Source organism: Daphnia pulex, chromosome 10 (genome assembly GCF_021134715.1).
Source record: "Daphnia pulex isolate KAP4 chromosome 10, ASM2113471v1".
In the NCBI taxonomy this organism is placed as follows: domain Eukaryota; kingdom Metazoa; phylum Arthropoda; class Branchiopoda; order Diplostraca; family Daphniidae; genus Daphnia; species Daphnia pulex.
In genome coordinates, this window is record NC_060026.1 from 3,839,323 (window position 1) to 3,852,854 (window position 13,532).

A 13,532-nucleotide genomic window follows, 5' to 3' on the forward strand; every position below is an offset into this window, starting at 1 on the left:
TTTTTTAAACATTTAGTTAAGACCAACAAACATGTTAATGAAGCTTATATTCTTATAAATTGGAATGATTCGGCTTAAAATTAAAATTTTTCATCATTGAAATTGAATGTAACAATGAAAACTAGCAGGATTCGGATGAGGTTAGCTAACAGCTCGTGAAGCTCATAAACAAAACATTTGGTTTACAAAATCTAGTTTAATTTATAAATCTGAATCATACACAAGTACACATTACATAGTGGACAAATTTTGCATTGCATAATAAAATATCTGAGTTAATGAGACCTTCCAATTAAAGTTGAGATAGAGACAGTTTTCTAGTTCAACATGTCCCCTGTATTTATATTTCAATCCTCTCGAATCCTCTATATCTAAGATGGCTTCTTTCTGGCTTGGTATCACATAAAATCACTATGATAAATAAACAAATTACACTGAATTAATGAAACGTTTCACCATCTGTTGGTGTTGCAATAATTTGGTGTAGGTGTTCCAATTCTTTTTTAGGGGATGGGTTCCTGGCTGAAGCCCTTTTTACATGGCTGTTAATTTCCTCAATTAAGAGATCAACTTCCCGTCCAACACGTTCGTCTGAGTTATTTCCTTCATCAGCATGGTGAGCGACCATCATTCGTTTTCCAAAAATGGCTTCCGGATGTTCAATGGCAGTCCGGAATGGAATAGGAGTCGCCTCGCGCATAGGAGAAGTTTCTTGCCACCTCGGATGTGCTTGCGGATATTCTGCCTGTAGTGGAGGTGTTTCCAGAGTTTGTGGCTGTACTGGAGGTGTTTCAGGAGTTCGAGGGCGCTCAGGTGAACGACGAGCAGCATGCTCACGCGCTCGTTGGATTCTTCTTTCCACCGCCGAATTCAACACAATTTTAGCTTTCGGATGCCTACTTTGAGCTTCAGCCACGATTGCTTTAGGTCCCAATCGACCCATTCGGGGATCACCGGCTATAATTTCACACTCACGTATCATTGCCGCTCGTCTCTGTTCCATGATTTCGGTATCGTGGTTGTGTTCACCGGTTTGCACGTATATGCCGTCACGCGATGCGATTGTACATGGGCAGCCCAGTTTACGTTTATAACACTCTAATCTGAGGACATTCCCTCTGAAACATGTAAGTAAATAATTGGTAAACATAACGCATATGTGTGACTGAGCACTTTATTCAAAACTAACCTTTGTTCCTTTTTATAGAATATGTAGCCACATGCGGTGTTGTAACGAAGACTATTAATCCGGGTGCCACGAACCACCGTGACTTCGACCACTCGGCGTTTTTCGTTTGTTTCCGCCATCGTCACTCAAGACATCAAAAATGTTCACCACGAGGAGACATGAGACAACTGCTCAGTATGAAATGCATGGACCAACTGAATGGGAATGGGGTTGGGGTCCGGCAGAAATTTCGTCCAATGGGATCATTACCTTACCCCTCTACCCCTTCAAAGATCTGCTGACCTTCACCAGAGCCAAGCAGTCGCTTATACATTTTCTGACTCATCATCGCGTCGACCACGTGTTTGACTACATAAATTGGACGAAGAAATTGAGAATATAATCGGATTTCATTTACATCACCTCACGTCTCGCACATATCCACCTGGATGGAATAACTTGATAATGCTGTCAACAATAAAGGCTTCCTCATTTAATTTAAGTAAGATAGGGGTGACTTTTAGTTCTATTACAGTGAAAATGCCGCTACAGCAAAAATATTTTCAACCTTAATCATATCATGGTGATCATATCATCATATGGTGGACTCGTAATCTCATTCTCATCTACGGAAAAGAACAAACCAACTACGCGTATCGGCCGTATCCTAGCCATGGCAACCTCGCGGCGACCATAATTGAATTTAAATATTGAAACGTCCTTTTTTAGTTTTTTTAGTCTGTGCATTTCTGTGTCGATGTTTGAGGATCTCTATTCTCTAGTATAGTTTTATTCCACTTTACACTGGGGAAAATCTGTAGTAGTATTAAAATAGGTAATTGAACAATGAATTTTTAAAGGTTTCTTTTAAATTTTTTTGAATTCAAGTTTTTTTATTACGAATTAATGAAAATGTTGTTTACGTTTTTAGGGTGTTTTGGTTGTCAACATATGGGGTGCGGATTGAACACTTTTTCCAAAAAAACTTTTCAAAAATCGATTACCATATTTGATTTGAAAACAAATTGATAATCGATTTGAATATTGAAACCAAGTTGAAAATATATTCAAAAATTGAAAATGTTTTGAAATTGATTTCATAAATTGAAAATGATTTTGAAAAATGAAAATGATTTCGAAAAACTAAAATGAATTTGAAAAACTAAAATGATTTCGAAAAATGAAAACGAATTTGAAAAATGAAAATGAACTTGAAAAATGCAAATGAACTTGAATATCCATACAATTTCGGGAGTGCGATATGACACCACCCTACTCTATCCCCAGCTCTCTCCGGATGCTATAGCCACCCCGAGACAACCGACTAGCCATTGATGGCTATGTCGCTGATTCCAGCCAGCTAGGCCGTCAGCGATACTGTCAGCCCTTGCCGGGCGGTGCTGGCCACCGCTGCCGCCACAACGGCAGCCGCTAAAGTATCTCTCGACCGCAGGCCGAGTATTACCCTACACAAAAATAGATTACACGATCCAACGTGAAAAGTTTCATGTTCCTATACGACTACTTTTATTTGAGGCCGGCCATGAAAAAAAAAGCTTTTCTGTTGAAACGGACATGAGCAACATGACCATTTGGATCCTCTTCTTTGGCCTCCACCGCCATGTCCGCTGCCTCCATGATGGTAGAAAAGATAGACGTTGCGCCAATTTTTGGTGTTCAATCCGTCGCTGCAGCTGAGACAGAGCCATCCTTCCAATGAACTCTTCCTTGAAATGGCCCAATTTTATATAAATGCCGTAGAGTATCGGGTAGGTAACACTTCCGGCGCACGTGGACCACATGGCAAATTGACGTAGAGACAATAGAGAAGCCCAGCTCCCCAATCCGCTTAGATAGCGGATAATTTCCAGCAGGGCCAGCACCAACATGAGGATCCACGTCAGCAAGAAGGCGTGTCCGCCTTCTTCTTCTCGTCGGATTGAACGGCAGAGTATCGCAGCAGTACAGGACGCATAGGCCTATCCAGCGAAACGTACCAGAACACTTCTTTCCGGGCAGTTGGCTGTTAGTGGAATGACGAGAACTTCGCGAGAACGTCATACCGAGGCGTGACTGGAACTTTTCTCAGGTGAAAGCCACCCGTTTGGCCGTTCCGTCTTCATCGTTGCTGGGTAGGCTGTGTGTCATTTACTGCAGGAACATGAAACTTTTCACGTTGGATCGTGTAATCTATTTTTGTGTAGGGTAATACTCGGCCTGCGGTCGAGAGAGACTTTAGCGGCGGCCGTTGTGGCGGCAGCGGTGGCCAGCACCGCCCGGCAAGGGCTGACAGTATCGCTGACGGCCTAGCTGGCTGGAATCAGCGACATAGCCATCAATGGCTAGTCGGTTGTCTCGGGGTGGCTATAGCATCCGGAGAGAGCTGGGGATAGAGTAGGGTGGTGTCATATCGCACTCCCGAAATTGTATGGATATTCAAGTTCATTTGCATTTTTCAAGTTCATTTTCATTTTTCAAATTCGTTTTCATTTTTCGAAATCATTTTAGTTTTTCAAATTCATTTTAGTTTTTCGAAATCATTTTCATTTTTCAAAATCATTTTCAATTTATGAAATCGTTTTCAAAAGATTTTCAATTTTTGAATTTATTTTCAACTTGGTTTCAATATTCAAATCGATTATCAATTTGTTTTCACATCAAATATGGTAATCGATTATTGAACATTTTTTTTGGAAAAAGTGTTCATTCCGCACCCCATATCAACAGCCCAGATTGGGCACCTTGTTTGCTTCTAGAGAAAACATACATAACCAAGTCTGATTGTGATAGGACACGGAGAAGAGTCAAATGTTTACCCACATGTAATATTTCTATCAAATTTTACACAATAACTAATTCTTTTAACCAAATCATCTTGTTACACCAGATAAAGGAAACAGGAGGAATCAAACTATGTCAACTATTGAAAACAAAGATGTTGTTGCTGTAGAACCAAATGTAGAAGACAATGTAGCTGATGCTGGTGAAAATAGCAGGAATCCAAATATGTCAACCAATGAAGACAAAGAAGTGGGTTGTGCAGAACCAAATGCAAGTTTAGCAGACCATGTTTATGCTGGTGAAAACAATGAATCTAACATCACATTTCATTCAGAAAGTGTCAGTGAGATTCATGATGACACAGGATTGGTTTTAAACCTAGGTAGTCTGATTTTCAAGTTATTCAAATTGAGTTTAGTTTCTTACTTCATCTTCTTTATGTAGAAATCCCGTCACATAATTTTCAAGAGTCAGACTTACAAAAACCTGACCTTAATGTTGAATTAAAGAAAGTTATAGTGGAGTTACAGAACAGAAATTCAGAACTTGCAAGTAAAGTGGAAATACTAAATGCAAACATAGTTGAACTAAAATCTGAACTGGAGTCCTCAAAGGTAGAAATATCACAATTACAACTTGAAATCGCCAAAGGGAAAGCCGAAAAACAGAAAGATTTGTACACCCGTTGCATTGAAGACGTAGAGTTAATGGTTTACTATACCCGCTTTACCCCAACAGCCTTTGAAGCAATTTTTCAAGGAGTTCTGCCCCTGAAACATAACAACAACTCATGTTTAGATTTTCGTCGTCAGTTTTTCTTAACATTGACAAAACTAGTACATAACTTTGGTTTCCAAGATTTGTCTGTTCAGTTTAACGTTTCTAGACAAACTATATCGAACTACTTTCATTTCTGGGTAGGGCTACTCCACGATCGTTTTTTCTCTAGAGTTGTTTTTTGGCCATCTCAAGAATCACTGAAAAAAACTATGCCAATGTGCTTTAGGATGGATTTTTTTAACACTGCAGCAATATTGGACTGTTTTGAGTTACAATTCGATACTCCTCATATTCCAACTGACCCAGCCGCTTCTTTTTCCTCGCACAAACAAAGGACAACTGTGAAATACTTAATATCTGTTACTCCTCAAGGTTCTTTTAATTTTGTTTCAAATGGTTTTTGTGGGAGAGTGAGTGATAAACAAGTTGTAATTGATAGTGGAATTTTAAATAACTTGAAACATGGCGACCTAATTTTGGTAGACAGGGGTTTCCCTTTAGAAGAAGTAGTTGCATCGCGAGGCGCTCAATTCATGGTACCTGCGTTTATGAAAGAAAGAAATCAACTTCCGGAAATTGAAACTAGGCGCATAGAAAATGTTAGGATTCATGTAGAAAGAATCATTGGGGCAACTAGAGCCAGATTTCAAATGTTAAAAGGTCCTATCGACAGGAATTTTCTAAATTCAGATAATGAGTCTACGGGTTTTGTCGACAAAATAGTAAAAGTATGTTGCATTCTTTCTAACCTCTTACCAAGTGTGGTTCCCCTTGACTAAATTCAATCAACATATGTAAAATTCATTGACTGATATCACTGAGTTTGTATTTGTTTTCTGGGTTTATAACATTGTGTAAATTTGTAACATTTGGAAACATTAAACACTGATCTCACAAAACACCCTAAAAAAACATTTTCAACAATTTAAAAAAAAAAAGGTGAATTCATAAAAATTTAAAAAGAAAATCCGCGGTGTTGCCCTATTTACGAAGCTCAATTAACCCCTTCCTGCTCAGCCGTCCCGAATAATTCCCGATCCCCGGAAGGGTTTCCGACTTTCCAGTCGACTTCCGAGTGACCGTTGCGGTTTTTAGTTTTGCTTTATTTCACACTAGATGGCTCGACTGTAGAAAACGAGCGAAAAAATTAAAAATAGAAGGGATTGTTACAGACTTAGTCAACAAGAAAATAGTTTTATAACAACAATTGATTAAAACGTTATCAGTATTCAGTGAAAAGATTTCAGTTCAAACTAAGAGTTTCTAAAAGCAATAGAGATAATTGATGTAAGATTATTGATTTTAATGATTTAATGCTTCGAGTTGGGAATGATTTGAACGTCATATGCTATTTTGATTTTTTAAAATTATAATCACAAACAGCCCTTGCTGCCTTTGCTAGCGCAGGTAGTTGACATCCGATCGAGATCCGACAGGCGGGTGATTTTTGTTTTTAAAATTCTTTGTTTAAATGCGGCAAAATTACAATAATAAATCTGGAAGAATACCTCCATTTTTTTTAGCAACGGTAAACGATCTTAAGTTGTTAGTTACACACTTACACACTTAATTTTCTAGTACACAATTCAATTTGAAATAAAATGAAAACAAAAGATTTTGAAGTAGACTTGTATTAATCTTTCCCCTACTGTAACGCATTATAATCAAGGGAACACAATCTCTAAAGCTTAAACAGACATATTTCGAATTTTAAGAGAAAAAGTAAACTGAAAGAAAAGTCGAGTAGGTAGTTGGACTCATTCTTTGAATTTCCGCTCTCTGTTGAATTATCCAATACCGTTTAGTTTGCTTATATCGACGAAGGTGAAATCAAGCCCGGTTTGCTTCGTGAATTGATCTCCTGTAGATTTCCAAAACTATTGGGATTTGACCTTATAAGCTGGCCAGCTTTCGATAAGAGGAGGTTGAAAAGTCTCTGTCTGGCAACCAGATTGTTCTCTAGTGAACTAATCAGCTTTAGAATGCTTATAATTTCCAATTGGGCGTCAGTAACACGGCACTGTGAAAGAGCCTCGACAAAAGGTTTGCCAACGTTTCGTCATTGCTGATCGTAATGAGTGTTCCTTCCTGGATAACGGGCTTTGTTAATCCAGCTAATTCGACGAGTACATTTTTCATGAAGGAGAAAATCACGGGAAACTCATTCGAATTTTTGGTCTGGGAGTTGTTTCCATTTGCGGTCTCTCCCAATTCCGAGTCTGCTGGCGTTGGTTCATCTGATGTGTCGACAGCATTTACGTAAATATCTGTATTTTCTTCGTCGGGATCATTGCTGAGGTCATCGGCAGGATACGACACCCGTTCGGTAGGAGCGCGCTGGAAGACATCAGCAGGTAATTTATCCGGCGAATCGTAAGTTTCAGCTATATCTTTCTCGGATATTCTGATTGTTCAAGAACCACCACCCGAGGAGGAGTTATATCATTCGTAGGGGAATTAGAGTTCAGAGTGTGGTCGGGATCGGGTTGCAGGGAATTTCCCGGCTGGTTTTGGGGACACAAACCTTCAGGTGGGCACGAAAAATTGCTGCATATAGTGGCCACCACTACCAGATTTATCAAACACCCAAAAGCAACTACCGAGATTACTAACGCAAAGCACTTTGCAGGGTCTAGAGTTCTTGAGATCTCCATTTTTGTCTCTTGTTGGTTATTCAAGATTATTCAAGTTTTGCACTGTTAGAACGATACGACATATGCGTTTCCTACTGAAGACGGCCACCTCATGATTTTTAGTTTCTTTTCAAAAATTTGTAAAAATAATATAATTTGTGTTTCTTTAATCTTCAATCTTTAATGCTCTGTTGAAGAGCATAAATTTTTGCGTATTATTCATTACAAATTAACATTTTCCTCTACTTTTATTTCTCACAGCAGTGGTATGGAATATTTGGTGTATGCGTTCAATGTTAAGGTTCATTCACACCGGGGACGCACACACCCTCCTCCTTGTGGTGGATTTAAATTTTACTCTGTTTAGATTAGAATACTTTGAAATCTAAGTAATGATGAATATTGAGGGAACTAGAAATCCCAGAAATGGGAGAAATAATCTAAACAAAATTTAATAAGCGAATTTAAGCTTTTGGATGGACAAGAGTCAAAACATAGGGACCATTTTATATGGGGTTTCATTTATGGCATCTGAAATACAAACAAACACCTCCCGTTTTTTAAATAGTGAAAATAGAAAAAATCTTGTGAAAAAAATAATACATAATTAGTAGTGAGATAGATCGTGATCACGAGTAAGCATAAATCTAGTGAAAGGAGATATGAATGGGAAATCCTGAATAAAGAAAGCTGTGAACACGAAAAATGCGCATTCCGTTATAAAACCGGTTATAAAGGCTAATCATATGTTGCATTATTTTCGACTTTAGGTGGTGTAAATCATTAAGAAATTCTTGCAACCTTGCCCAAAATTCACGACAGTGAAACTCGAATCAAAATTTTATACGAAATCTCAATACAGTTGGCAACAAACGACTTAAGAAAAAACGAAAAATAATTCCAGCTAGATCTGCGTGAATTGCTGAATTTTCGTTCAATTCGTCTAATCATTTTGAATTTATTATGAGTTTGAACCTTTCAAGCTAAATTTTTTTTTTGCTCAACAGGATATTCTAATTCGAAATACGTCGAACTTTCCAGACAAAACCGTCGATCTTTCTCCGCCTTTGAATATTTCTTCATCATTACGAAGTTTTAAATGTTGCGTTGTTTGTGTTGCCTCATGACTCGCATAGAAAGTACTCAAAACGAGTAGGAGGAGCTCAGTTGCGTTTAGCAGTTCGACATACTCCGGTGTATATACCGGTTTGACTTGTCAACGAGACATGGTCAATGCCATGTCGAACCGCGAGAAAGTGAATTCGAATCATACGATAGTCTAGTTACTTTCATCCGCGACTGCACAAAAGAACCTTATATATGAACTAAATAAACTAATTCAGGTTAAACCACCAACCGCCACTATAACGAATTAGTAGCTATATACACTTACAGAACTCGTTTTCTTAAATGGAGAAATGGATCACGCCAAGAAAGCGCAAATTTGCATGCATTATTTAGTCCTTTTCGTCACGCTTGCGCCGCAGCGCCAGATATCACATTGTGACATTGCATATGTGCTGTATTTATAATTAGGTTATATATACGTCACTTAATAGACGTAGTTCCGTTATTTGGTAAAAACAACGCGAAATAACGAAATTCGGCAGTTTCAAATTCTATACGTGATGCAAGGCGAAAAAAACCCAGATGAACGCATGAACCCATAGTTTTATTCATACACGACTGCGCCTTAAATAGACGCTACAGGATATAACTCTCGTCGCTCGTATACGACACGTTATTTGTTTGTTATCGTAAAAAATAATGAGCAATTCTCACTTATTCGGGCAAGGATTCCGAAAGAATTTTCTTTTTCCTTTTTTTGGCGATTTCTTATTAGACCATCTAATATCCCCAACTCTTCTGGTTTTTAGTCGACTCTAATTTTTCGAAAATGGAAAGCGAGTCAGAAAAAAAAAACCTGTGCCGAGTAGAAAAAAAAAGATGGAGAGGAATATAACGAAAGGGAAAGGAACACTGAACTTGAAAGCCGGTCAAGGCGATAGAAAGAAGTTTTTTTTTTGTTCTTTTACTTTGCTTCTTGCATAAACCAACATATAATATTGTCACTTGTAGCTTAGCTGCTAACCAAGTGTATTGTTAGCTCTCTTATACGTATCTCGCTGTCTTGTCTAATAGAAGCTGTGCAACAAAGTTCGTCTCTCCGCCGCTTCTTTTCTCTATTAGCATTTGTTGTCTATTCATTGGAATCATCTCCGACACAAAAGATTTGAAGTGTTTGTTTTCCGTCGCATCAACTCGGCTGTGAAATGAACGACGCAAGTGCTGGAGTTAGCGTTGAATACGGAGTTCTCGTCCGCAACGCCATCAAAACCTATGGCGTTGGAAGTCGTAAATCCATCATCCTCGAAAATCTGAACATGACCGTCAAAAAAGGATCAATGTAAGCCATTTCTGTTTTGTTTTAAAAAAATAATACAAACAAATTTTCCTGCTAATTATTACTGTATCTGACGGATTTTTCTTCAAACTGTCAGTGATTTGATTTGCAGTAAAACATTTTTTTAGAAAATTGAATCAAACCAAATATGTTAATGTGGAACATCGTGTGTGTTTGTAGATACGGATTATTGGGAGCCAGTGGTTGCGGCAAGACGACTCTGTTAAGCTGTCTTGTCGGCCGCCGCAGTTTGAACAGCGGAGACGTACAGGTCTTGGGTCACGAGCCCGGCACTCCGGAGAGCGGAATTCCGGGCCCACGGATCGGATACATGCCGCAAGAACTGGCCCTGTACGGTCATTTTACCATCAGGGAGACTCTCATCTACTTTGGGCGAATCTACAATCTGAGGACAGAGTTTGTCAACTCTCAAGTGGAATTTCTGTCCAAGCTGTTGGATCTGCCAGCCAGCGATCGTTACGTCGGCACACTCAGCGGAGGTCAACAACGACGCATGTCTTTTGCTGCCGCTCTCTTCCACGAACCTGAATTGTTGATCTTGGACGAACCCACCGTTGGCGTTGACCCAGTGCTCAGACACAGGTAAAGTTCAACATTTTTTTTAGATCAATCACTTGAAATCTTGTTTCTTGTGCATATCGGGAACAAAAGTGAAATCTTGAACTAAAATGCTATGTCATGCACATTTTAGCATATTTTATTCAATAGTCAATTTTTTGTTTGACCTTTAACTGTGTGTTATCTCGCCATGATGCCAGACATTTCAAGATTTTGTTTGTCAAATTTTAAAAATTAATTTTATTTTTGTAGCTAATACAAATTCTTTATCGTCCACAGCATTTGGGAACATTTGATTCGGCAGAGTGTTGAACACGGAAGAACGGTTATTGTCACCACTCACTACATCGAAGAAGCCCGACAGGCTAACACGGTATAAGATAAACAATCTAAGATTTTATTATGTAAACCGACATTAACGATATTTTATTTGACCTTTCCTAGATCGGAATGATGCGATCTGGACGTTTGCTAACGGAAGACTCACCCGAAAATCTGTTGAGAGATTACAATTTACCTTCACTGGAGAATGTCTTCCTCAAACTTTGCATGAAGGATGAAGGTAAAAACGGAATTCAGCAACAGCCACCAGCGCTAGGCCACGACAACATGGCCTTTGACCAGAGCGCAAGTCAATCGGACGTCTCTGAAGTGGGCATCGATGATCGCTACACCAGGAATGACCAGCGATCTCCCACATCGCCGGCTGATTTCTCCGTGGTAAAATATTGTTGTCGTTGTTTTATTTAATTATCTAGTATCACATTTTTGGTTTGAGCAGATCACACAATTCGATTCCGCGATGAATAACAATAACGAAACACCGGCCAAAGTGTCCAACAGTCCAGTGATCAATTTCGTGGCTGGCAAGCGATCCCGTAATCCCTTTAGAATGACCTTGCCATCTCGACATCGCCTCTCTGCTCTTATTCTAAAGAATTACTTGTTGATTTTTAGAAATCTTGGGTAAATAGTCTTTTTGCTGATCAATCATTATTATTAATTTCTTAAAATTCAAACCGGTTATAGAAATATCTTTATTTTTTATTGATCGGCGAAGGATTTTAGGGTTCCTCTACTTCCTCCCTGCTTTCCAGGCGGCCGTTTTTAATGTGACACTCGGACACGAACCGTTTGGATTGAGGATGGGCATTGTTAACGACGAGCTGAATCCTAGCGAGGGCCGTGTTTGCAATTATACAACAGAGTGCTCCTATTCCATGCTCAGCTGTCGCTACCTTCGATTCTTGAAAGACAACATCATTCAGGTGAAATATCAAATTGAATTTTCAGATATTTGGAGATCGTTTTATTAAAATTTGAATTTTCTTAAATTTGTGATTGCAGATTCCATTTGATAATTATTCAGAAGCTCTCGAAGCAGGAAAAAGAAATGATGTTTGGGGAGTGATACACTTTGGACACAATTTTACAGAGGAATTTGAAATTCGGCGGGAGAGCGGAGATTCGGCAACTTATGACACTATTCTTCGCAGTCAAATTAACGTCAGGATGGATTCCACCAGTAAGATGAAATAGAATTTTTAAAACATTTGAATTTGTTTATCATATTGCGTGTTGTGCTAGATCAACAAATTGATGTTTTCATTGAAAAGTGGCTTATCGAAGGCTTTGGAGACTTTTTCAGAGATTTAATGAAATCTTGTGGACACGAACCGGATGCTAGTAATTTTCCTTTAGAGGTAAGGCATTACACTACATTTAAAGATTATTTATAACCTATATTTTTATTATAATTCAAATAATTACAAAACAAATTTGACTTTTAGTTTATGGATCCTGTCTATGGTCAGAAAGATACGCCTTACACTGAATTCATGGCGCCTGGCCTCATTATCTCGCAAGTTTTTACTAATCGTTTACAAATTACATTTAGAATTTACTAACACTCATTTCTTTATTCTTTAAGGATTATTTATTTCATGGCCGTCTCGCTAACTGCTGGAGCCTTTGTCGCTGAAAGGAAACAAGGTCTTCTAGATCGCAGTTTAGTAGCAGGTAAGTCATAGTAATTAGTAGCAATCAATTTTTGATCTTTAACTGAATAATCTTTTACACAGGCGTGCAAATGATTGAAATTCTAATGGGGTATCTGGTCAACCAGCTGTCCGTTATGGTCGGCCAGATAGCGCTGGTTTTCATAATCATGTTATGGTTCTTCGCCGTCCCTTGCCACGGCAGTATGGTTTTAGCTATATTAATTACATTTCTTCAAGGTCTTGTCGGAATGTGTTTCGGTAATCATTTAAAAAATAATTGATTTGATTTGATTTCCTCCTTTTATTCGTTGCGGAATTAAACTTGATTGCACCTTTAACGAACTTTAGGTCTGCTGATTGCCACGGTCTGCGAAAATGAAATCAGCGCTCTGTCACTTTCCATGGCCAGTTTTCTCCCGTTGGTCGTTACCAGTGGCATTGCTTGGCCAATTGAAGGTGAATTTTTCATTCATTTAATTTAGCAAAATATTTGAATTCGGTAATTTAAGTTTAATTTGATTTTGTTTAGGGATGTCTTTTTATCTCCGAGCAATTTCTTATAGCATGCCGATGACGTATCCCGTCGAATCATTGCGATGCATTTTTTCAAAAGGATGGGGCCTCAGTGAAGTCGATGTTTATGCAGGATTTGCAATCAGCATTATCTGGATTTTGGGCTTGTTGATTGGTTGTCTAATTGTCGTACGTTTTCGCAAGTATTCCAGTTAAGGGAAATTCTGAACTGTTTAGAAGAAAACAAAAATGATTCTGATTTGGAATCGATTAGATTGTATACCGCCATTCACAGAGTTTTAAGAATGTTCGTATTAGTATAGCAGTAGTATTAGTATACGAGTTGATTGATCTTTTATTTTTCCATGACTTTCTACATTTATCATCGCTGAATATGTGCCATTGTTTTTGTTGAGTTCATACTAAATTTTAATTTTCTATAATATGCATGACATTTATGGATACACATGCCCCTGGAGTCTGAACCGTGTATATTTGTTTGCGCAATCATTTATTCCAGATATTCTATCAAATAGAAATGTGGAGCTGTCATGTCCCCCCCTTAAAAATATCAAATTATTTAACTCTTTCTTGAACCTTTTCCAAGACATCGCTACGATAATTTTCCGCAGGGATTTTTCTACAGGTTTTTTTTTAAATTACTTGCGTAATAC

At 38.3% G+C, this 13,532-nt stretch overlaps 3 protein-coding genes across 3 annotated transcripts; 2 read left to right on the forward strand and 1 right to left on the reverse strand.

Annotated features, from left to right (window-relative positions):
- Positions 1 to 176: 176 nt before the first annotated feature.
- Positions 177 to 1,721, reverse strand: LOC124204885. The gene is made up of 2 exons (XM_046602119.1): positions 1,190 to 1,721; positions 177 to 1,118 (listed from the first exon to the last, which is right to left on the reverse strand). The coding sequence occupies exons 1-2, from the start codon at positions 1,306 to 1,308 to the stop codon at positions 440 to 442; spliced, it is 798 nt and encodes a 265-aa protein (XP_046458075.1). The 5' UTR covers positions 1,309 to 1,721; the 3' UTR covers positions 177 to 439.
- A 2,170-nt stretch (positions 1,722 to 3,891) lies between these two features.
- LOC124204883 lies at positions 3,892 to 5,628 on the forward strand. Its single transcript, XM_046602117.1, has 3 exons — positions 3,892 to 3,990; positions 4,056 to 4,331; positions 4,394 to 5,628. Exons 2-3 carry the CDS (start codon positions 4,082 to 4,084, stop codon positions 5,506 to 5,508), a joined length of 1,365 nt encoding a protein of 454 aa, XP_046458073.1. The 5' UTR covers positions 3,892 to 3,990; positions 4,056 to 4,081; the 3' UTR covers positions 5,509 to 5,628.
- Positions 5,629 to 8,802: 3,174 nt separating this feature from the next.
- On the forward strand, positions 8,803 to 13,343 carry LOC124204888 (ABC transporter G family member 20-like). Its single transcript, XM_046602123.1, has 13 exons — positions 8,803 to 9,769; positions 9,947 to 10,369; positions 10,625 to 10,718; positions 10,790 to 11,065; positions 11,127 to 11,311; positions 11,406 to 11,613; positions 11,693 to 11,870; positions 11,933 to 12,048; positions 12,136 to 12,206; positions 12,276 to 12,364; positions 12,427 to 12,603; positions 12,694 to 12,801; positions 12,875 to 13,343. The coding sequence occupies exons 1-13, from the start codon at positions 9,636 to 9,638 to the stop codon at positions 13,072 to 13,074; spliced, it is 2,259 nt and encodes a 752-aa protein (XP_046458079.1). The 5' UTR covers positions 8,803 to 9,635; the 3' UTR covers positions 13,075 to 13,343.
- Positions 13,344 to 13,532: the final 189 nt, after the last annotated feature.

Excerpts from the sequence above, each read along its gene's own strand:
- LOC124204885 (XM_046602119.1), bottom strand. The coding sequence starts at position 1,308 with ATGGCGGAAACAAACGAAAAACGCCGAGTGGTCGAAGTCACGGTGGTT. Across the intron at positions 1,119-1,189 it reads TTCTATAAAAAGGAACAAAG|AGGGAATGTCCTCAGATTAG; the intron begins GTTAGTTTTGAA and ends TACATGTTTCAG.
- LOC124204883 (XM_046602117.1), top strand. The coding sequence starts at position 4,082 with ATGTCAACTATTGAAAACAAAGATGTTGTTGCTGTAGAACCAAATGTA. Across the intron at positions 4,332-4,393 it reads AGGATTGGTTTTAAACCTAG|AAATCCCGTCACATAATTTT; the intron begins GTAGTCTGATTT and ends TTCTTTATGTAG.
- LOC124204888 (XM_046602123.1), top strand. The coding sequence starts at position 9,636 with ATGAACGACGCAAGTGCTGGAGTTAGCGTTGAATACGGAGTTCTCGTC. Across the intron at positions 11,312-11,405 it reads TTGATTTTTAGAAATCTTGG|GATTTTAGGGTTCCTCTACT; the intron begins GTAAATAGTCTT and ends TGATCGGCGAAG. Across the intron at positions 12,802-12,874 it reads CATTGCTTGGCCAATTGAAG|GGATGTCTTTTTATCTCCGA; the intron begins GTGAATTTTTCA and ends GATTTTGTTTAG.